A 20,854-nucleotide genomic window follows, 5' to 3' on the forward strand; every position below is an offset into this window, starting at 1 on the left:
GTTGTTGCATACAACACGTATGAGCATGTATTTCTAAATTTCTACGGTAGATCGTTTCGGAAACCGCGCGTTAGAAGCCCGCGTTGGAAATGCAACGTCTCCAAAGCGTTCTCGTCGAACGCGAAAACTCGGCAAGCCCATAGTTTTCGAGCACGCACCGTACAACTCGTCGCAGCACAGAGGTAAACACGATCCTTTCGCCGTTAGTTCGACGAAGACGCTTTTCCATTGTTTCTGCAACACGGATAGCATTTCATGAAACGCGAAACGTTCGAGCGATCGAGCAATCTCTCGTTCCCGGCGCGCCGAGGTCGGCGTTTCCGATACGGGATTCCGGATCGAAGGGATTGAAAACTCGGGGAGACGATTGCTAAATAAATGATTTTTATTTTCTTTTTCACGTTAACGCTACTCGTTGGAAAGTTGTTGGAAACGCGGCATCGAGAACGCTGCGTTTCGAGCCAGGGATGAGACGTCCTAGAATCGTTCCAATGGCTAGAACGGCGCGTGCGGCGTGCTCGCGGCTCGTCGCATCGTTCGGCGTTCGCCATCGGTTAGCGTTAACTTCCTCCCGGTCTTTGCGCGATATAGAAAATATAGCATCTTACGAGTATCACGTGTCACAGAATACATACGCGAGTAGAATGTTACCTACGACTTTAATACATGTACTGGGGTCTAGAACAATTCCAGGTCTGCTCGTTCGACGAACGTTTTCGTTTTGTGCGCTAACAGCATCGTGTAAAGTGTACAAGGTGTAAGGTAATAAGGACTCCCCGCTGCTCGGCGAAAAAGACGCGCGAACGCGTCTGTTTCGAAATGGAAAGAAACGAAAGGTTGGGACGCGCGGCCGACGTCGACCCGATAATCGTAATCGAGAATTTAGCGAATCGAAACTGTCCAGGGAGGATCGGTCGGGGAGGTAGGTGGAAGAGAGACGAGGACAGGAGCGGTCGGAGTGAGAAAAACGCGAGATAAAGACGCGCCTGCGAATCGATACGGAACGATTGGGATTACGAGTGCGATCGGAAGAAGCGGAGAAAAGTGAACCAAGAGCGCAGATTATGGAAATGGGGAGCCCAGCCGAGTAAGTTCGCGTCGCGTCGCCTCGTTTAGTGGACTTTAACGATGCCACCGGCACCCAAGGCAGCACCCGTGAGCAGAGCCTGCGTACCGATCAGAGAACCCTGTCTCAGTCCGAGCCCGACGCCGAGTCCTCCGAGACCCAGCAACCCTGTGTTGGCGGCTACGAGGTTCGTGGCGGCCACCGTTGGTCCTGCCAGCAACTGAAATCGACGAAGACGTTCGATCGTTAGCCGACTATTATTACCGTTACAACGATTTAGGGAGTCCCGCGAACCAACCTGAGGGCGGATAGCGGGTGCGGCCGCGATCACCGATGCCGCCGGTCGCGCCGCGATAACCGGTTGCACGGTCTTCACCGTGATGCTCGGGTCCTTTTGAACGATGGCGTTGAAACCGTTGATGGGATCGGCGGCGTAGGACACCACGCGTCGAGAGCCGTCCGGTTCGATCAGGCTGTAGCTGCCCTGGACCACGTCACCGTTCCGAGTCTCCTCCTGGGCCTTGTTGTCGCCTGAAACAAGCCCGAGTTACTCCTTCGATTCGAAAGAAACGTTCGTCGTTTCCCGGCAGAGGAAGACTCGTCCACGACGAGTTAGAGATACCTGTTAAACCGTCCGCCACGCTGTAGCTGAAACTGTACTGCGGATTCGGGTCGTAATTCTCGGTCCTGACCACCGTGGCCTGGGCTGGAATCGCAGCCACCGTGGCTCCTGCATTCCCGATGATCCCCGCGTGGCCGACGCTGATTAAACCGGCCAGGTAACAGAAAACCTGCGAACATCGGAACGGATCGACATTGTTATCAACGTATTCTCCACGTTCTATCGGATCTGTTTTATGCGACCGCGAGCTTCGCGTTCGAAGGAAACGGTAACGGGGAAAGAAATTACTTTGATGTCCATGGCGTTGAATGCTTTGGCGATGCGATGCGATGCGATGCGATTCGGTGCGATGTAGTGCGATGCGGTACGACGATGTGTTTCTTTGACAACTGCTTGCCTTTGCTCGACGGTACCGAGGATTTTATACCAGTTGGCCCAGGTTGACCCCACCCAGGACTCTTCTGCGACGACATGTAGTTACACGCGCCCCACTGTATCGGCAACGCATACTCTGTTGCTTGCTTACATTGGAATCGTTGTTTCTTGTGCGTGTCTACAGGTGAATGCGACCACCGATCGTTTTGCCGTCTTTCGTAAGAATAGAATCTTAGTTCGATCCCTCCGCAGGGGGAGTATGCTCGTTAGTCGATACGAGTGTACTACTTTTGTCGGCAGGAGCCTGTATCGATCGAACGCGTCCGCCGACGCGACGCCGAGAGACTCGTCGTCTCGAGTCCCCGTCGACGAAGATGCGCGTCTCTAGAATGCGAAAAGACCGTCCCAGGAACCAGGAGACAAACCCCGGTCGTAATCAGTCGTCGCGGTGCAAACCGCGCGTCGAAAGATGCTCTACCGTCCGCGAGAGCTCGATCCGCCCTGTTCCGCCAGACAATTGACTCGAGGCGATTAACATAAGTACACGCGCTTGGATAAACGAAGATCGAACGGATCGAAAGGATCGCCTCTTAATGCTTTTGCCGCAAACATTAAGTAATTGTTAATTGTAAACCGTAAGCCGCAACCTGAAATCCGCAAGCCGTAAGACGACAAAACTACGCGAAAAGGAACGTAATATGTTGCGGTCGGTTTACGATGGCAGGATCGCGTGACAGCTAATACTAATGTAAGCCAATAATTGGTATGATTGCGCCATTCGGTAACGAAATCCAGGCGTCCCGTCGCGGCGGTAAACGCTAAAATGTATCGCGTTGTCGGTGTGCTCGATTCGACGCGCAAGGGATCGGGCGGTAACTCTAGGAGCGCTTCAAGGAATCACTCGGACTCGAGGCGCTCGATTTGCGTAACTTTATCGTTTGCCACGACAACGATTCGATCCGATGCAATCCGCTTCGATTCATCGTAGGTGTAATATAGATGGGCAAGTTCAGGTTCGCGCACGGTTGCGTCAATGAAATCGGACGAGCTCGTCGAATCGCCGTGGGTTATTTAAGAACGGTAAACTACTCCTACAATTGGGTTATTCGCTGGAGTAGGGATCCCTCTCGCCGTATAAAGAGCATCGACTGCTTCTACGGTTCGCTGTAAACGGTCCGGGAGTCTCTGCGAGAAGATCCGCCGGGATCGACGCGGCGCAAGCTCCCTTCGTCGAGCAACTTCGAACAATGTCCAACTCGAGCACGCTTGCTGTAGCGATAACGTAGCGACAACGTAGATACACTGGTTTTCAAAGCGACCGTTGCACCCCGTTTATTTTCATCCGGTTCGATGATATCGTACATAAGTATTATAATAACATTAATCAGAGTCGGACGACGCTCCGGTTTCGTGTCTCCGAAAAGCTGGACCGACCGCCGCGAATTAGACCGATTCCTCGATCGCAACCGCAACCGCAACCGCGTTCGATTCCGGTTCCGGTTTCGGATCGCGGACGCGCGATTTCCGAGCGCAGATACGATCGCGGACGAGCGATAGCGTTTGCGGAGGCAGAATGCTCACCAGCATGAGGATCGGTTGAATCACTCGGGAAAATCTCAATAGCCAGAGATCGGTGAAAGCGGCGGCCAGCGCGCTCGTGATCCAAGGCGCGTCCATCAACAGGTAGAGATTCAGGTAGAGAAAATAGCGTTTTCTGGTCTTGTTCTCTTTCGCGGCGGTGTTCGCGGATGCCAGCTTCGTCGACCTCTGTATCGCGTACATCCTGTAGGAGGTGTAGCAGAAGAGAACGGTGTTCGCGAGGCAAGTAAGCACCGGGAACGTCAGCACGTACAATAGGACGGGCAGGTTCGGGCCGTGTTCGACGTTCTCGAAATTCGGTCTGATCGGAGAGGATTCGGGCAACAAGCGAGAGAAGTGGGCGACGCAAGCGAGCGCGGTAGGTAGCAACGACGCGCCCCAGGTCCAGCCGGCGTACCATAAAAATTTCGTTTTCTCTTTCGATCGGCGATCCTGCGATCGGATCGGCGACGCCCGGTGAAATCTCGTGATCGCCAGCGTTATGTCGACGCAAATCATGAACAGCCAGAACGTCGAGGATATCGTTAAGAACATCAGCGCCAGTCCGACGAACGCGTAGAGCTTCGGTGGGAACGGCACGTGACAGAGAACGCAGGATCCTACGCCGATCAGAATCAGATTCAGAACGATTTGCGTTACGTTGTAACAGAGGACGACTTTGCCGTACGCCCGCGCGGCCAGGCCCGGCACTATCGCGTAGATCAGCACGACCACCACGTACGGGACCATGTACACCGCGTTCGCGAATATCACGATGTTGGCGCCCCAAAAATTTAGCGAGCTGAACACGCTGTCGCACCGGCGCGACCGAACGCTCGCGTTCGCACCGTCGCTGCCTTCCTCCGGAAGCGGAATCGTTCCGTTGCGATCGCCGTGATCGCCGCTCGCCGAGACACAGAATTCGAAACAACTGCGACTCGTCCTCGGGTTCGACCGTGCTCTCCTCGCCTCGACGAACCGTTCTTCCTCCTTTCCTCTTCCTTTCCTTTCCTCCGGCCGAACTCTCGTTTCGAATTCTTCTGAAAACCCCGGTAGAATTGATTCGTACAGCGTGGACTCGTCGATCGAGTCGCGATACGCGCGTTCTGAGTCATCCGACGAGTTGTAAATCCAATATTAGTAGCGAGTTTAACGTTCGAAGCGTATCCACGGTCGTCGAAGGAGAGATCTGTACCGAGAAAAGCAAGGATCGGCGCGGATGCTGGTCCGTGATTCGAATAAAGTGTCCAACGACTCTCAGCGATTCGTACTTTTATTCCCGCGTTTCGCAGAGAACGAGACGCGAGCGTACCGTGCGCGTGCGATACTCACTCGAAACGGTCGAGACGGTCGAGACGGTCGAAAAAGTTGAATCGGATGGAACGCAGACTCTGCAGCACGACGTGGCAGACTCGTTGCCGATCGTATCGTACGGTATCGCCCACGTGCCGTTCGAATCTTCGAAAGCGCCGCATCGACGATTATTCGTGCGATCGACATCGTCGAGGCAGCAGTCTTCCAGAAATTCCTCTTTCGATTTTACGTCGCTGCGAGCACACTCGATCGAGGCACGGCCGACGATCAGACAGAGCAGCGTCAGAGCGGTTGGACCAGAGATATTCGGTTCGATGCCTCTGTGTCGTTCCATCGTTCGTCCGTCGCGCGACTCTCGAATCGTCTATAGAAGATCTCGAAGCCTGCGAACATTTCTCGGTCTATCTTTTATCTCTGTTACCTTTACCGCTTCAATCTCGTTCGTCTCGTTTTCTGGCCAGGTTTCGGAGAACGACGCTCCCACATCGGAGACACCGACATCGACGAGACATCGCACGCACTGACCGCTTCCCCACATCCTCCGCATCCTCCTCGTTTTCCCTCCTCTGGATTTTTCTGCGTGCGTTGGGACTTTGCGACTTTAAGAAGACAAATAAAACGTACGGCCCCCTTCTTCTCGTTGGTCGGGATTCCCCTCCCCACTCGATCTTCGGACTTACGCATCATTTTCTTTCCCTGCCCTGCCCTGGTTGGCTTTCATCCTTGTCCTGGCTACCCGCGCACCTACTTCGACGAATCTCTTTTCGATATTACGCGCGATTATTAATACCTAATAATAGTAGGCGATTAGTTGCACGCGAGCCCGCCGTACTCGCACGCACGCACGCGCGCGCGCGCACGCATTCGCTGCGCGTGTCGGCGCGGTGCCGTGATCGGAAATCTAAATGTTGCGGATGTAACAGCGAATATTACAATTGTACGATACGTGCGCGGGGTACAAGGTTTATCGGCTTGGAGATTTCTTTCAACGTTCGCTGATCGCGACGAGACGTAGACAAAACTCGTCGAATTTAAAATGCGTCGTCCGCGATACGCGTATCTACGTCTACATCTATCGTACTGTCGCGAAACGAAAGAAGCTATTTGTCTACATTTGAAGCGAAACAACGTACGGTCGTATGCCGCGTGTCGTGTCCAGCATGAAAAGGTTATTCGATTCGTTTCATCGTCGACGCGTCGGCCAATCTGTCCGATATCGTTGGAAACTGGACAATTCCATTGTTCGAACTGAAATTCGTCGAAGGTGATCTTGGAACTTGGACCTAAATGGACTGTTCGTCCAAACGTCCCTTTCATCCGAAAGACCTGGCTCATGGCACGCGAAACTACGATATCGGCGCCTTGAGCAAGGATCAGAAGAAGAAGTTGAACCTGAGAAAAGCGACGGTCAGAAACGAGAATGAGATTTATCTGGCAGCGCATCCGGAGATCAAGGCTGTGATCTCCCTTTTACTGAAGTAAGTCTCATCCTGTTGTCTCTGCGCGTTACGTTGGCATGACGCCGCGATATCGATGGACGGGTGTTGCCGGGAACGATTCCCGCTGCACCTACACCGTGCTCGAAATCCGCGGTGCTCGTGCCTTCTTCCTGGTGCTAATATGGTAGCAAAACAGCAATCGGCAATTGGTAGGTGCGTCCTGCTCAGCCGACCCGATGCAAACGTTCACGAAACTATGGGCGAATTCTTCAATAGACCACGCCGACAGGTACTCTCGGAGCTTCTCGATTACATGTTGAACACGGATCGCTCGGACGACGTCGAATACGGGTTACAAGCGGCTATGAAGCATTCGAATCCTTCGGTGTCGAATTTTGCATTCTGTAATGTATCGGGGCGGGCCGATGCGACGAGAAATATAAAGATCCCTGAAAAATAGTAAACGGTAAGAAAGAGAAAGAAAAGAAACAGAGGCGGAACAGAAACGGGAGAAACAACGAGGCTGCAGGTTTCGGATAGCTCCGATGCGAACGATCGAGTCGCAGGAACGTGCTCGCGCCGTAAATGCAACCGATGCCGCGCCACGTACTTCCGTCTAGTTTCCGGTTATTTACGAAAGGAAGTTTACGATTGTTTGATCGGTCAATTAATTTCCGGTGTCAAACGGTGTAGGTAGATGACGCTTTCCTTTATTCCCATTACTCGGTCCGTGCCGCTATTACCGTCTCTCGTTCGCATTGTCCGAACCAGCTCGAACATCGGTTCTCGTTTTCCAACGATCCTGTTTCTCGCGTATCGTAAAACCCCATCGTCGGCCTACCGTCGTTAATAATCGTTCGCCACTCGCTACGCATCCGTGCATACTTGCAACAATGAATCTACTCGGCCGTGTCGATGTATACGAATTTTCACAGGTACGGTACGGTACATCTCCTCGGGACATTATTCGTAGAAAGTACAAATTGCTCTAAAAAAGAACGCATATATATGTGCATAGATAAATACGTATGCGGTGCTTACCTACTGTTACGTTCCCCCTAATTTCGCGTTCATCCTCGATCGTCGAAATAAGTTGAAAGTTGAAACACAAGTTCGGTCCGGCCGGTGCTCAAGATGGAGACGCGAGTTCGATCTTCGATATTTCCGATATAAATCGATACCGGCGAGTTCGAGTACCGACAGCGACAATGGCAGCGGCACGATAGCGGCGCAGCGTAGCAACCCTGTGCTCCAAGCTCCAAGCGGCGCTCCATTTTGCTCGCTTGCATTGTCAGAGTCGCAGAATATACCTATTTCTGCCGTGTTTCCGCTACGGTTTGCAGATTACAGTTTACACGGTTCGATCTACGTCTCGCATAATTCCGTAGACCATACAGATTCCAGGGTTTCGAGTTCCGAGTCGAATAAAATGCAAAGACAGTTGTTACCCGTACGTGGAAAACATCGGTTCGGCTGCTTCGCCGAAGAAAACGGTATCGACTGGGGCGAATAGGAATTTTCGAGGGGTGTCGTTGACGAGAGCAGAAGGGATTCCGGCATCTCGATGGCTCGGTCGTAATACGGCGGGGCACGTAACTGGCCACGGGTGCGCAGTTCGATCGGTGACATCGTAAAGAGAAGACATCGCGTTACGATGTTACGATAGAATTTTCTCCGGAAGGGCCGACGCAGCCGAAGATGAAAAGCGCGAACAAAAACAGAGGTCCGAGCAGGTCCGAGGGCAGAACATAGATGCACCGAGCATCGAGCGCCGAGTTCCGAGCGCCACCGAGCGCCGCCGGGCGCCACCGAACGCCACCGAACGCCGAGAAACGAAAGCCGAAGGATAGTCGAGCACGATCGAGAACAGACGAATCTGGGCGAACCTCCCCGAAGAGCCGCGTGGTGTCACGGTCGTCAGTCGTCACGGGAGAGCTGACTGCGCCGTCGACCGTCAGTCGTGGCTCGTTCGTCGCGCTCGCGCCCGCGGTTGCGGTCTTTGGTGGTTCGCGATTGCGTGTTTCGTTCGAGGTTTTCCGATTTTCATTTTGCGTGCGACTGCTCGTCGTTCCTTGCTGTTTCGAGATCAAAGCGTGCTCGTGGATAGAAAATGGCAGATGCCACGACGGAGGAGAGGAATAATGGTCGCTCGGAAGGCATAGAAACGGTGTACGGTTCAACGGTCGGTCACGCAGAGATCGATTTCGGAAGAAACGCCGAGCTACGAAGAAACGGAACGGCTCGTTCGAACGTCGGCTCGAGGCAATAGAGAGAGAGAACAAGGAATCGTATCCGAAGCTCGATCGCTCTCCCTCCCTCTCTTTCTCTCTCTCTCTCTCTCCCTATCTCGCTCTTCAACCCTTTCTTTCTCGCTTGTTCCAAAATCGGTGCTCGCGTACGGTGGACGAGGTGGCAATGAGGACGCGCGGCTCGGATCGATGAAAAAATTAGAGTAGCAGTACCCGTTCCGAAAGAGGATGAAAGTGTACTAGAAGAACGACATCCAGTGTGCGTCGGTGGTGGTTCCGCCTTCCGCCTTCTCGTTGACGGCGCCTTCGCGTTGTGTCGGTGCCGTGGGTGCGTGGGTGCGTGCGTGCGCGCGCATATACGTGCACCGTGATTCGGCGTGCTCGTCGGTGTAAGCTGCTCCAAGCTGGTGTTCCAAGCGTGCGCGTGTGCTTTGTGTCGTCGATGTGTGCACGCGTATCCTTTTCGATACGGCGCACCTAGGTGTGCGTTTCGCGTGTGCGAGCGTGCGTGCGTGCGTGCACGCGCGCGCGCGCTCGGCTAGCTCGTCGATGTCAGAAGTTCGTCGTACGAAAGCGGCCGTTCGTTTTGTCCGATAAGAATGGGATCGGTGGTGATTGGTCGGCGGTCGGTGCATTAACGTTACGTAGGTTCGCACGCGAGAATATACCCGACGAAACGCTCGCGAATATATGCGAGAACATACTCGATCTCTCCGCGTATCACGCGTAGATGCACGGCTCGCGAACACCGGAGTTCAGACTACACACGTAATGGCGAATACGTTGTACGTTCGCGTGGGTGGGTTTACGGTATAATGTGGACGTGGATGTGGCTGTGGGTGTGGGTGAGCGTCAGCAGCAGCAGCAGCAGCAACAGCAACAGCAACAGCAACAGCATCGGCAGCATCGTCGTCGTTCTTTGCACGTACACGCGTACGCGTATACCAGTGGTGAGGTCGGTAACGTGTAATGGCATGGAAATGAGGCGCGCGCGAGTGTCATCTCGAAAGATACGCCTCTCGCCCGGAAAGCTACTCTGTGCTCCAAACTCGAAAGTGGAATCCTCTCGCGGGTGTTATCCGTTACCGGCGTAACCTCGGTCGGCTCTTGGTCGACTCGAGCGATCGAGCGCGTCTCGTTTACGTCGTCTACGCGCCGTCTATGCACGTCGCCGAGCTCCGAGCTCCGATTTTCAAGTTCCGTTCACCCGTGGAACTGTTTTCCGGCTTTGTTTCGATTTTGCATGAACGGCCGCCACCGTTTCCACTACCACTACCGTTAGCACGCACGGCACACAGCATGCGATAGCATCGAATTCCGAAGCAACCGCGAAGGGTCTCGTTCGTGATTCACGACATCCCAAAATCTTTGGACACCGAAAGAAAAGATGCGCAACGAGTGGCTAAGGAAGTTGATCGCGATAGCAGTATTCGCCCTTACCACGGTTCACGGTAAGTTCACCGTTTCTCTCGATCGTGTATTTTGCTCCATTTTTCCCGTTTACCGCGTCTCTTCACCGACGCGACGTTATCGCGAGCTTTATTGGAAAGCAACGATCGCGGAAGAAAGTGCGAAAGAGACCGTTCTCGACACACCGAAGCAAACGAAAGTAAACGAACGGAGCGCGTAGGTTTCTTACCAGTCGATTGGCGCCGACCGTGCTCGCTTTAGCGCCATTCGTTTCGACGAATCGATACGCTCCACGGTGTTACCAAAAAACGAGTGCGATAGAAATACGTAGGCGATATTTATTTCCATCGGTACGGTGTTTGGTTTTCACGCTCTGTGCACGGATCTGGAAACGCGCTAACTCCGGAGTTAGGGTTACGGGGGGATGCTGGAAGGGGAATTGTTGTGGTCGATATATCGATTCACCGATAAACAGTTTTCTCCGTCTTCTTTGTCTTTTTATCGCTGGCAGGCCGGGTCGAACGCTTCGCCGGACGGAACGAACAGGAAACAATCGAATGGAATTATTTGCATTCGGCATTTAAAAATAGACGAATTCGATTCGACCCGTTCCGGAGCAACCGAATTCGCGGAGAAGCCGACGGTCGTCGAATCCGACCATCGATTGTTAAGTCAAATGGTTCGAACGGAGCCGCGATCATTTGTCGCATCGAGAAATTAGCGTTTCCTATCAATACGCGGTAATTCGTCCTCGATGGACGTATCGGTACGACTCGCGCGGACATACATATATGTATGCGGCGCTCGTTTACTCCGCGGCATTATCTCGCAGCTATTTCAAAGGAGAATCGAACGAGAAAAGGAAGCGAGTCCAGATGTTGCTATCGGCGCGATCGACGTCGTTGCGATCGTTCCCCGACTAATTCGGTCGGGCAAACCGAGAATTTGCTCGTCTCGGTCTCGTCGATGCACCGTGGAAAGTTTCGAAACGAGTGGAACGCGGCGGGAAACGCGTGGCTGAAAGCCGAAACGACCAAACAGATTCGGCGATTGCGATCGATGGAATCGTTCCGATAGGAAGCGACGGTGAAACGGCCGCCGCGTCGAATCGCATCGCTACGGAATACGCTTCCGTTTATTGTACCGGATACGATCGGAAACGAACAATTTCTCTTCCACGGATGTATCGATTTGTGGACGTACGGACGCGTTCTCGAAAGAAAAGCGAAACATTATTATATTCGGCGCAGCCGCCAAACGAAACGCAACGGAACGCTATTGTTGCAATCTCTTGAATCCGTTCGATTCACTGGCGCAGCGATAACGATCGATAACCACGATCTCGTTCGCGAAACATTCTCGATGCAGACCTTTCAGAGTCTACCGAATTCGCAATATTCCAGATACGGTAATGTCTCTCCAATCGATGCTCGGATTGTGCAGAAAAATGGACAATTTGGGAAGAGGAGATGCGATTGTTCGAGTCTCGTGGCCCGTTTTTATAATCGTTGACAATCGGCAACCGTATAAAACGAGCCACGAGGCTCGAACGATCGCATCTCCTCTTCCCAAATTGTCGATTTTTGTGGATCACCCGAGCGTCGATTAGAGAGACATTACTGTACGCCGTTACGAAATAGAATCTCGTTATCGAAAGGAAACCGAAAGCATTAGGGTCTATTGGAGTTAGGTACGCGTCGCGTCAACGCCGGGGGAGCTATCGCTCGACGCGAAAACGCGAAACGAATGTTTAATGGAATCGGAGCATGTGCGTGGACACGTGGACGTGTCTTGTTCTCGCCTATGTCGCTTCGTCCACGTACTCGGGGACGTTTACGAGGTAACCGATGCAACCAGGACAAACCAATCTTCGGAACGAATCGCCTGTTCTCGAGTTCGGCTCGGAACTTTGACCGGTGCTCGAACTACCGAGCCGGCAATAACTTTCGAACGAATCGTTCGACGGTACGGCTACCTAACCGAGAAAGCGAATCGACTAATGTCAATGAAAATAACCGTAAACTCGATCGCGGGTTTAAAGGTGTACGCTACGATGCACGGTTGGTTCGTCCCAAGAGCGCGCCAGCATCCTATGCACGGGAGCGCGTAGACGAGGATGCGAACGTATGCGTTTTTTTCACTTTTCGATGGCTCGAACCGCTTCGTTCGGTATCGTACGGTTTGGTAAAATGATAAATTACGCGGGATAACACGCGAATGCCGCCACAGTTCGAGTCTGTACACGCTCGACTCGATAAATTCTGGCTTTTGGATCGAGATACGTGTTCGTATCTATAAGTTACAATTATCTGTATTCGCACGGCATACCTGGATATAACTATGCTACCAGAAAATAACGACACGATCGAACTCTACGCAACAGATATCGGTGGTTGTACCATTTTCGTGGTTGGAAAGTTGCGAACACGGCCGAGTTTCGCCGACGTTAAACGAAACGGTAAACTTGTATACGGTCGGCGCGTGCAACGACGACAGTTTTTTCCCTATAATAGGGAACGCACAATTTTTCTGAAAGCTTCAACGATTCTCGCATCAACGATCATCGAATTTCCGTCGATTCGAGCTCTTGGAAGTTTGCGCGCCGGGACGAGAAGCGAGTCGCCGTGTCGCGTAAGAGCGGAAGAGTGCTCGGGCATCGTGTAAAAAAGTTTAGCAATAAACGTTTCGCTCGCGGATTCTCGATATCGATTCGTTTAACGGTACGCTTCGTTTCGTTGGAAAAACGTGTCGTTCCGGTGACGTAAATCGTATGCAGGTATACGTGGACGATCTTCTATGAAACAAGTACGAAGCTGTTCTATTTCGGAATGAGAACACCGAGCCGCTTCGAAACAACGTCGGGAAAAATCGCTTTCTTCTTCTACAACTTCTGAAAATAGCGTCGGAGTCTCTTTCCGATGTAATCTTCTCCGATGGAAACCGATGAAAATCGATGAAGAAGCAACGAGGAGAGTCGAATGTCTGCTCGCGCGTGGAATCCAGGCTTTTTCCAGCGTATTCTCGTTTCTTCTCCGCTTGTTAACGCCCTCGCCGTTCTTCCCAGATTTTTACAACTAGAATTCGCGAGATCGATCGCGAATTCTCTACGATATATTAATAGCTCGAATCGATAGCCGGGGTGTAATAGTTTCGATACGAGCTAAACTACGCTGTCACCGATTTTTCCCCGATGTTTAAACGGATCTCGACGTTTCGTATCGTATCGTATCGACGGACGTCGGGCTGTGCGCGCCATACCCGCGAGGGAGAAACTGGACGATCGATAGCCCCGGTTCGCAAGACAATTTCTTCCGAGGTCGAAGAGACAGAGGAAACAGCGAGCCCGAAGTGGAAGGGCTGCGGGCGGAGGAGACGAGACGAGACGAGACGAGACGAGACGAGAGGAGGCGAAACGGGGTGCGATGAGAAGACACGAGGGGAGGGAAAGAGGGTGGTCGCGGTCGTGGTCGCGGTCGCGGTCGCGATCATGGTCGTGGTCCTGGTCCTGGTCCACACGGCCAAGTTCCCTCCATTAGGTATCGCTATTTTTGGTAAAGTCGTATAAATCGAGAGCAACGAGAAAAACGTCTGAGAGCAAATGGAAAAGCGAGTAGGAACGGAAACCGAAATAGAAGCCGAAATAGAAGCGGCACCGACGGATCATCGATTCTTTCCGGAGTTACGCTACGCTCTGCGTTATTTACTTTAGGAACGTTGCTATTTTTTTTCCACGAGCTTGGACGAGCCCGCTGCTCGGAAAGAACTCGAGGAGGGTGTGTCGGCTAAACTCTCCCTTCCCAGGTTTCCGTGCGTCTTAGGTTTCCCCCACGTCTCAAGGAATTCAATGGTTATTCCCGTTTCGTCTTCTGGCTTCCCCTCTCGAAAGAATATCCTTCTTAGGGGATAGGGGATAAGGGAAAGAAAGTAATGAAACTGTTTCTTCCTCCGTGGTCCCCCTCGCTCCCATTTGCTCCCGTTCGCTCCCGTTCGCTCCCGTTCGCCACCCATCCTCCCGCTTCTCGGTCCTCCCGCTCCCGCTCTCTTCCATTTTCTCCCTCTTTCCATCTAATCTCGACATCTATTAATCTTTTACGCGCAACGATGAAAACGTACTCGCGCGCGTACGTAGTACGCGCCTCGTAAACATCTGGCAGCATCTTCGCGATCCAGTCGACGATTACGGGAACTTCGACCGGTCGGGATCGTCCGGACGTCGATACGTGCCTGGAAATTAGGCTAAATCGAAGGTGTACGTGTGCACGCGTACGCGCGTGTGCGCGTTGCCCTTTCTGGCAGAACGGAGGGGTAAAAATGGTAGTCTACGGCGTGGTAATGATTTCAAAATAGGACAATCCTCGCGACGGTTTGCCGTGGTATGCTTCTGGAGACGTGCCAAATGCAGTTTGGTAGTCCATAATGTGTACTCGTACTCGCGAAGCTATATTCCGTTCTTCTCTTCTCCCTTGTTCTTTGCATTCGTTTCCCATTCCTTCGACTTTTATGCCGTTTTTGCGAAACCTTTGAAACCGCAACGAACGTTCCCTTTGCTTTCTATATTCTCCGTCGACAGTTTTCTTTGTTTCGTTTCTTTCTTTTTACACAAAAACGAGAGGGCCGGCCCGCTGAGAAACGGATGCTCGAAACGTTGGAACACGCGTCGATCGTCGTTCGCCGCGTGTCGAGCCGAGGGAGAGAAGACGCGAGACCCGGCAATCCGGAAACAAACCGTAAAGGGGAAAGAGGAGAAATTGGAAAAAGAGGGTAGAGGGTGAAGGGTAAAGGGAAGATAACGGATTCGATGGATTCGGCAGAATTCGGCGAGGCTCGCGAGGGCTAAGGGCAGCGAAGCCGGCGCGGTGGAAGACAGGGCAGAACTAACAGAGCCGAAGCAACAGCGGCAAATCAATACTCGCGTCGTCGCAGCCGTGAAGCCGTGAAGTCGCGAAGCCGTATGCCAAGCGATCGCGCACTCGAGCGCTCCGCGCTTTAATTGCCGGGCATTATCTTCGAGTCGTCGATCGTCCTCCGCGATATCATTGTCGTTCCGTTGCATCGTTCCGCGTCCACCTGCCGTCGCGACGAGACGTTTCGGTGGAAGGCGGACGATGCTCGATCCGGCCAAAGCCGAGTAAGAATATTTCACGAGGAAAGAAGGAGGCCGAGCGTAAAGCGCGAGAACGGAGGATCAAATGGAACGAGAAAGAGCAGATACGCGGTGGTCGGTGGAACACAAAAGAAGCGAGAGTGGGGAAGAGTTGGCAATGCACAGGTTGTCTGGATAGCTTGATTCGGAGGAGTTGGAACTTGGAACTGAAATGAAACGAGATGCCTCGGGCCTACTGAACGCAAAAGCTGCGCGCGCGCGCGCGCGTCCGCTTGCCTGCGAGTCTGTTCAACAGCGAAATATGAAAACTCCGGAGGCGATTTTAATTTAGCCACAGCGTCTATTGTTTCCGAGCACCGAGGCAAGAACACAAAAGAAAAATCTGCCGGCTTGCGCGCGCGCGCGCTCGCGCTCGCGAGCACCAGTCTGCCAGATATTTTGTATTCGGGGGATCCGCGAGCGTTCGACCGATTTCGTCGGAGCAAATTCGATCGCGCGGATTAAGAAGGCTCGATTTCATTTGCTAGAACATTCGTGCAGCGTGTCCGCGAACGCGTCGCGCGTAAGTACACGCGCAGCCTCGGAATTCGAGTAAACGTTCTTACAGATGCGAAACGTTTCTCGAGCGGCCTCGCTGCGGACGTTCCGCTGGAATAGAATTTGCAGACCGCGCGAGGCGATCGCCGTACATCTTCGTGCACACATATCCGACTATATCCGCCTATATCCGTATATCTATATCCATCCGCGCGTATATTTGTGTACACAGATGCGCGCACATCTCGGTACGTCGATCGTACCTATACGTACCGCTTTAGAATTCCCATTGCTATATCGAGATGGTTGTAATATCTTTGCTCGGACGCGTTATGCGGACGACGGGGCGGACACGGGAGCCAGTTGCGCGCGTGAACGCAACTACCACCGATGCATCGTCGATCATCTGGAATATGGAATCCGGAATCTGGAATCTAGAATCCGGAATCTAGAATCTAGAGTCTAGAGACGACCGCAAAGTCTGCGCCGCGAGATCTAAAACGGTCTCGAGCGACGAGCGACGATCGACGTACGACCTGTACCTAATTATCGACCGTCGCGCGTTAAATTAGAGAGATAGTCGTGGAAATAGTAGCGGATGATAAATAGACATAGAAGCGGAAAGAGCACGGATCGACCGTCGACGCGATCGTTAACCCTTTTTCCAATAGTTTTCAGCGTGTGTGCGTACGAGCTAACCTCGAACGAAATGATTGTTTCAGGGCAATGGAGATTACCGCGCATAACGGAACACCCCTCGGACATAATTGTGGCGAAAAACGAACCGATAACGTTGAATTGCAAAGCAGAAGGTAAACCTCAACCGGTAATCGAGTGGTACAAAGACGGGGAACTGGTTCAAACGTCGCCAGGAGATGCAAAATCCCATCGCGTTCTCCTCCCGACGGGATCGCTATTTTTCTTAAGGGTAATGCATGGCAAAAAGGAGCAAGACGGCGGAGTTTACTGGTGCGTCGCGAAAAATCAAGAGGGTTCTGTTCCAAGTCGAAACGCCACTCTCACCGTCGCAGGTATGTTCTTCGCATTTCGCATTTCTCTTTCTCATTCTCTTCCCCTTTCTCATTTCCATCGTCTCCTCCGCCTGCCCCCCCCCTCGTTCCTCCCCCCTGTACTTAGGCGTCTTATTGTTGGAGCATCTCGACGCAATGTCGGAAACGCGATCTTTTCTCGGCGAAACGGTAAATTTAACGCTGGAACTGCCGGACCCGACAAAATGGCGGACTCGCGATCGTTCGGATTCTAAAGACGCTTCTCCAGGCAATTACCGGATACGTCTTTTATTCGGATGTATTCCGCGATCGCGTCGTGCATCGTTGGGGTCCAGTCGTTTTTCAAAGAAATTACAAAAATTAGTAGCTTTCGGTGCTCGGTTGTTCCAGCGTTAATTTATATTCGATGGAAGCGCGTATCGCGTCAATTTCTAGAAATAGCCGAGGCACATTCGAGATTGTTTCGACCGATGGAAAATAGCGGACGCGTTGCAGGTTACAGTTACAACGAGAGTCGAGCATGTCGAACGATGTCGAGTTTGTTCCGATGCGGTGCCCGGTATTCTATTCTAGAATGAAAAACGGAATAAAGGACGGGAGAGGATAGCGGCTCTTTCGTAGCTCCGTGAAATGCGAAGGTAAGCGCTAAACGCGTACGCATACCTGCACCGGTCGCGCCGTGCGCATACTGTGTACATATTGCGTTGCATCGCATCGCATAGCGCGTAGGTATCTACGCGATACGCGGCACGTAGGTAGACGATAAAATCGTTTTTTTCGGTAAACCGAACGCGTCTCGCGCACCGCGTTCGTTGGAATCGAACGGTGCTCCGAGCGGGAAGTCGATTCGCGGTTTTTCACGGTTCTTCGCGGCGAAACGAGCAACGGTAACAATGCCAGCGCCAATGCCAATGCCAAAATCATTTCGTCGCCGGTAATTAACGCGCCGTGCGTTTTCGCGTCGCCGTGCGTTTTTCTCGGCTCGACCTCCGCTTCGCGACTCGAAAAAGAAAAACGGGTTCTCCCGGAAAAACGGGTCGATTCGTTTTCGAGCAGAGCGGTAAAAGTACGGGTAATTCGATTCGAAAACGAATACATATAGTACGTAGGTAGGGTACCTACGCGAGGAACTGTGCGATAGTTTCGCTCGAAATTTAACCATTCGTCCACGCGGTGAGCGCAGTCGAGCCGATCCCGGCTCTCGCTCTCGCACTCGCGCGTTCGCACTTTTCTACGGTGCTCGTGGTCGTCGGGTATCTACACGCGTACGGCACACGTGTACGTACATACAGCGATACCTATATAGCTATAGAATGTATAATAGAAAGAGCGAGAATGCCGGAGGGAGGAGAAGGAGAAGGAGAATAGAAATCGATACGAAGCTGTATCTACATCGAACGTATGCTTGGCCAACATCGTGCTACGCTATGTTGTGCGACGCGATGCAGGATAGCCCGACGGCCGACGCGACGGCTCGTCGCATCGTCGCATCGGATCGACGTAGCAACGTCCGTACGCGTGCAGTGTGCACACGGTATAGAGCATGGACGCGTGCGTTCTGCCGTGCAGTTTGTCGCGAACGCGACAAAGGCGGCCCTGTGAACGCGACCGTGCCAGAGTTCCAAATACCGGAGATTCTTTTTCCCTAATTCGGTCGCGTTTCTAGCTTATCTCGTACAACACGACCGCCTTCTTCGTTTCCTCGGCGAGGAAAATCGTTGCGCCCGGAACCCTCCGAGGCCCTTTTCCCTCCCTGCAGCCGTTAACAAGAACGAAGATCGACGAGCAACGAAAGGCATCACGCGATCAGATTCGCGTGATTCGAGCCGATATCTTTTCAAAAATTTATTTTACTTTTCACGCACGTTTCCCTGGTTATCGTGCGCGTTACACGGTACCGGCGATCTTCCCCGCTTTGTTAATCTTTGTCGCATGTACCGTGATAGTCGACGGTTAAGATGGCGATAGGAACGGCGGCGGGTATCGCGCGGGTATACGTTGCTACGTGGAAGGCGGTTCGCCCCTGCGAACAAGGCTTTGTGCCGCGGACTGGCACGCTGCTCCGGGGTTCGTTGAATTTCCATCGTAACGGAACCATGGAAATTGGAAGTCTGCGCGGGCCGGAGAAAACCGAGCGGGGAGGGTGCGTTTGGAAAACGCGAAGCGCGAGGATGCGCGACGCGCGCCGGTGAAAAGAAGATGGATGGAAAAATGGGAAGGCTCGGTGGCCAGGGGACAACGGGTCGGTGAAAGAGACGTATCCGTCGCGACCGTTGGAAGATACCGATCGCTCGCAGGTCGAACCGAACCGAAACGAGTCGGTCCCGGGACTATGGGGCGGCGAGTCCGAGTCGAATTCTGGGAAACGTCGAATCGATTCGAACGATTCAAGCTGCTCGACCGCCGATTCTCCCCCGTTTCTCTTTTCTTCGGTTCTCGCCTCGACGAAATAACACCTATCCATCGTTTGCTTTCAACCCTCCGCTCAACTATCTGGGACCCTATTCGGGTCCCTCGTTCGCTCGCTCCGCTCCATCCACCGCGTATCGATTAGCCGGCCGGCCGGCATACTACCGCTCTGCCTCTGCCTCTGCCTCTGTGTGGCTGTATCGGTGTGCGTTCGTATCCGTATCCGTATCCCTATCCCTATCCCTATCCCTATCCCTATCCCTATCCGTATCTGTGCCCTGTGCTCGCGCTCGCGCCAGCGCCAGAGTTACTTGGCATGGCTTTTAGGGGAAAAGAGAGAAAGAAACTGACAATGAGAGCCGGAGGGTCGGAGACGAGCTGACCGAGCGCGGAGGAGCGGGCGAAGGAAAAGGACGCGGCGAGAAGAGACCGAGACGATTCGAGTGGGCGCGAGAAGGCGAAACAGAGACGGAGGAATCGGAATAGGGCCTGTGGCCTGTGGCATGCATGCATGCATACATAGGTACGGCGAGTCGAGCGAACAGCGTGGCCATAACCGGGACCGTTGCCGGCCGAGGGGAAGAGGGGTAGGCGCGTTATAGCTTTTAATCCCCACGGAGGACTGTTACCACGGTGCTCCGTATCGACGGATTCGTTGATACGCAGCAGCGGTGCCGACACGGTAAACGTTTCCGTTTATTTGGTTCACGGACAAAGTCGAAGAGTCCGAGGTCCGAGAGTCGACGGGTGGCGGTCGGTCGTACACGGCTAATCCGTTCGAGCGGGGCCGATACGCGCGGAAACCGCGCGTAAAAGGGAATTCTTCGGCGGGAGAGCAAAGAAATCGAGATCGCAGATTCGGTAGCGGCGAGCGATTTCAAAGGGAGCGAAAACGTCGAAGGGTATATCGCGATTATTATTTAACGGGCCATTGTTTCGCGCGAACGGCACAGAGGAGGAACAGAAACAATACCCTCGTTGGTTGCGTCGACCGTTTAATCGACCGCTTACTTAGTATCACTTACCGCTTATGAGAAGATTCGAGCGAACCTTTGTTCCCATTAAATTCAAAAGAACCCGAACCTTCGAGCATCCTAAACGATCCTCGAACGATTCTTGTCGCAAGCAGCCGGAGCCGCGAGAATCCTCGGACCGACGCTCGGATTGTGCAGAAAAATGGACAATTTGGGAAGAGGAGATACCATTATTAGAGCCTTGCAGCTCGTTTTTATAGTTGTTACGGTCAGATTATACATTTCCCTTGTACAGCGGGTCGCGAGCCTGATCCCGGTCATGGAACACGGTTAAATATCGCGAGCTGTAACTTCGAAAACGGCCGATCGATCGAAAATCCAGCTCCGAGCCGGGTCAACAAAATTTCTTCGTTTCGACGTGAAACCGTGATACGCCGTTGCGCGGCGAGTCTGGTTGCAGGGTGCAGCGGTCTCTCGTTTCTCGCTTCTCTTCTCTCTCCTCTCTCTTCTCGCCGTCCCTCTGGTAAGGAGCGAGCGAGCAAACGCCGTCGAAACAACGACTTCATTCAGTCCCGGTGGTGTAGTAGGTACTTCCGGCGTGGACAGCCAAGTTCGCAAGGCATAGTCCGAGGATCGTGAGTCGTGACGCGTACAAACGTTTATCGGGAGATGCGATCTGCCAGCTACAAAAACTATCGGGAACCCGGTCGAATTCATCGGTCTCTTTGGTATTCGGATTCGGCTCGTTCGCTCCGTTCGAGTTTCAA

The 20,854-nt window shown here is 52.9% G+C and overlaps 3 protein-coding genes across 5 annotated transcripts in view; 1 reads left to right on the top strand and 2 right to left on the bottom strand.

The window, feature by feature from the left end:
* Positions 1–367: 367 nt before the first annotated feature.
* On the bottom strand, positions 368–3,216 carry CPR5 (cuticular protein 5). Of its 2 annotated transcripts, XM_033482751.2 has the most exons (4): positions 1,977–3,216; positions 1,689–1,857; positions 1,365–1,597; positions 368–1,286 (listed from the first exon to the last, which is right to left on the bottom strand). In XM_033482751.2, the coding sequence occupies exons 1-4, from the start codon at positions 1,986–1,988 to the stop codon at positions 1,113–1,115; spliced, it is 588 nt and encodes a 195-aa protein (XP_033338642.1). In that variant the 5' UTR covers positions 1,989–3,216; the 3' UTR covers positions 368–1,112. The 2 variants fall into 2 exon arrangements, with proteins under 2 accessions (XP_033338642.1, XP_076378650.1); XM_076522535.1 differs by having other exon boundaries at positions 368–1,597.
* A 153-nt stretch (positions 3,217–3,369) lies between these two features.
* On the bottom strand, positions 3,370–6,251 carry LOC117227472 (uncharacterized). 2 transcript variants are annotated; one of them, XM_076522531.1, is made up of 3 exons: positions 5,636–6,251; positions 4,974–5,554; positions 3,370–4,681 (listed from the first exon to the last, which is right to left on the bottom strand). In XM_076522531.1, exons 2-3 carry the CDS (start codon positions 5,287–5,289, stop codon positions 3,507–3,509), a joined length of 1,491 nt encoding a protein of 496 aa, XP_076378646.1. In that variant the 5' UTR covers positions 5,290–5,554; positions 5,636–6,251; the 3' UTR covers positions 3,370–3,506. The 2 variants fall into 2 exon arrangements, with proteins under 2 accessions (XP_076378646.1, XP_076378645.1); XM_076522530.1 differs by having other exon boundaries at positions 4,974–6,251.
* Positions 6,252–6,442: 191 nt separating this feature from the next.
* The window catches only part of LOC117227468 (roundabout homolog 2), a 28,864-nt gene continuing 14,452 nt past the window's right edge, over positions 6,443–20,854 (top strand). Inside the window, exons 1-2 of the mRNA XM_033482736.2 lie at positions 6,443–10,094; positions 16,417–16,725. Of these exons, the coding sequence (XP_033338627.2) occupies positions 10,031–10,094; positions 16,417–16,725 (373 nt within the window). The 5' untranslated portion in view covers positions 6,443–10,030. The remainder of the gene's footprint in view (positions 10,095–16,416; positions 16,726–20,854) is intronic.

Source organism: Megalopta genalis, chromosome 5 (assembly GCF_051020955.1).
Source record: "Megalopta genalis isolate 19385.01 chromosome 5, iyMegGena1_principal, whole genome shotgun sequence".
NCBI lineage: Eukaryota > Metazoa > Arthropoda > Insecta > Hymenoptera > Halictidae > Megalopta > Megalopta genalis.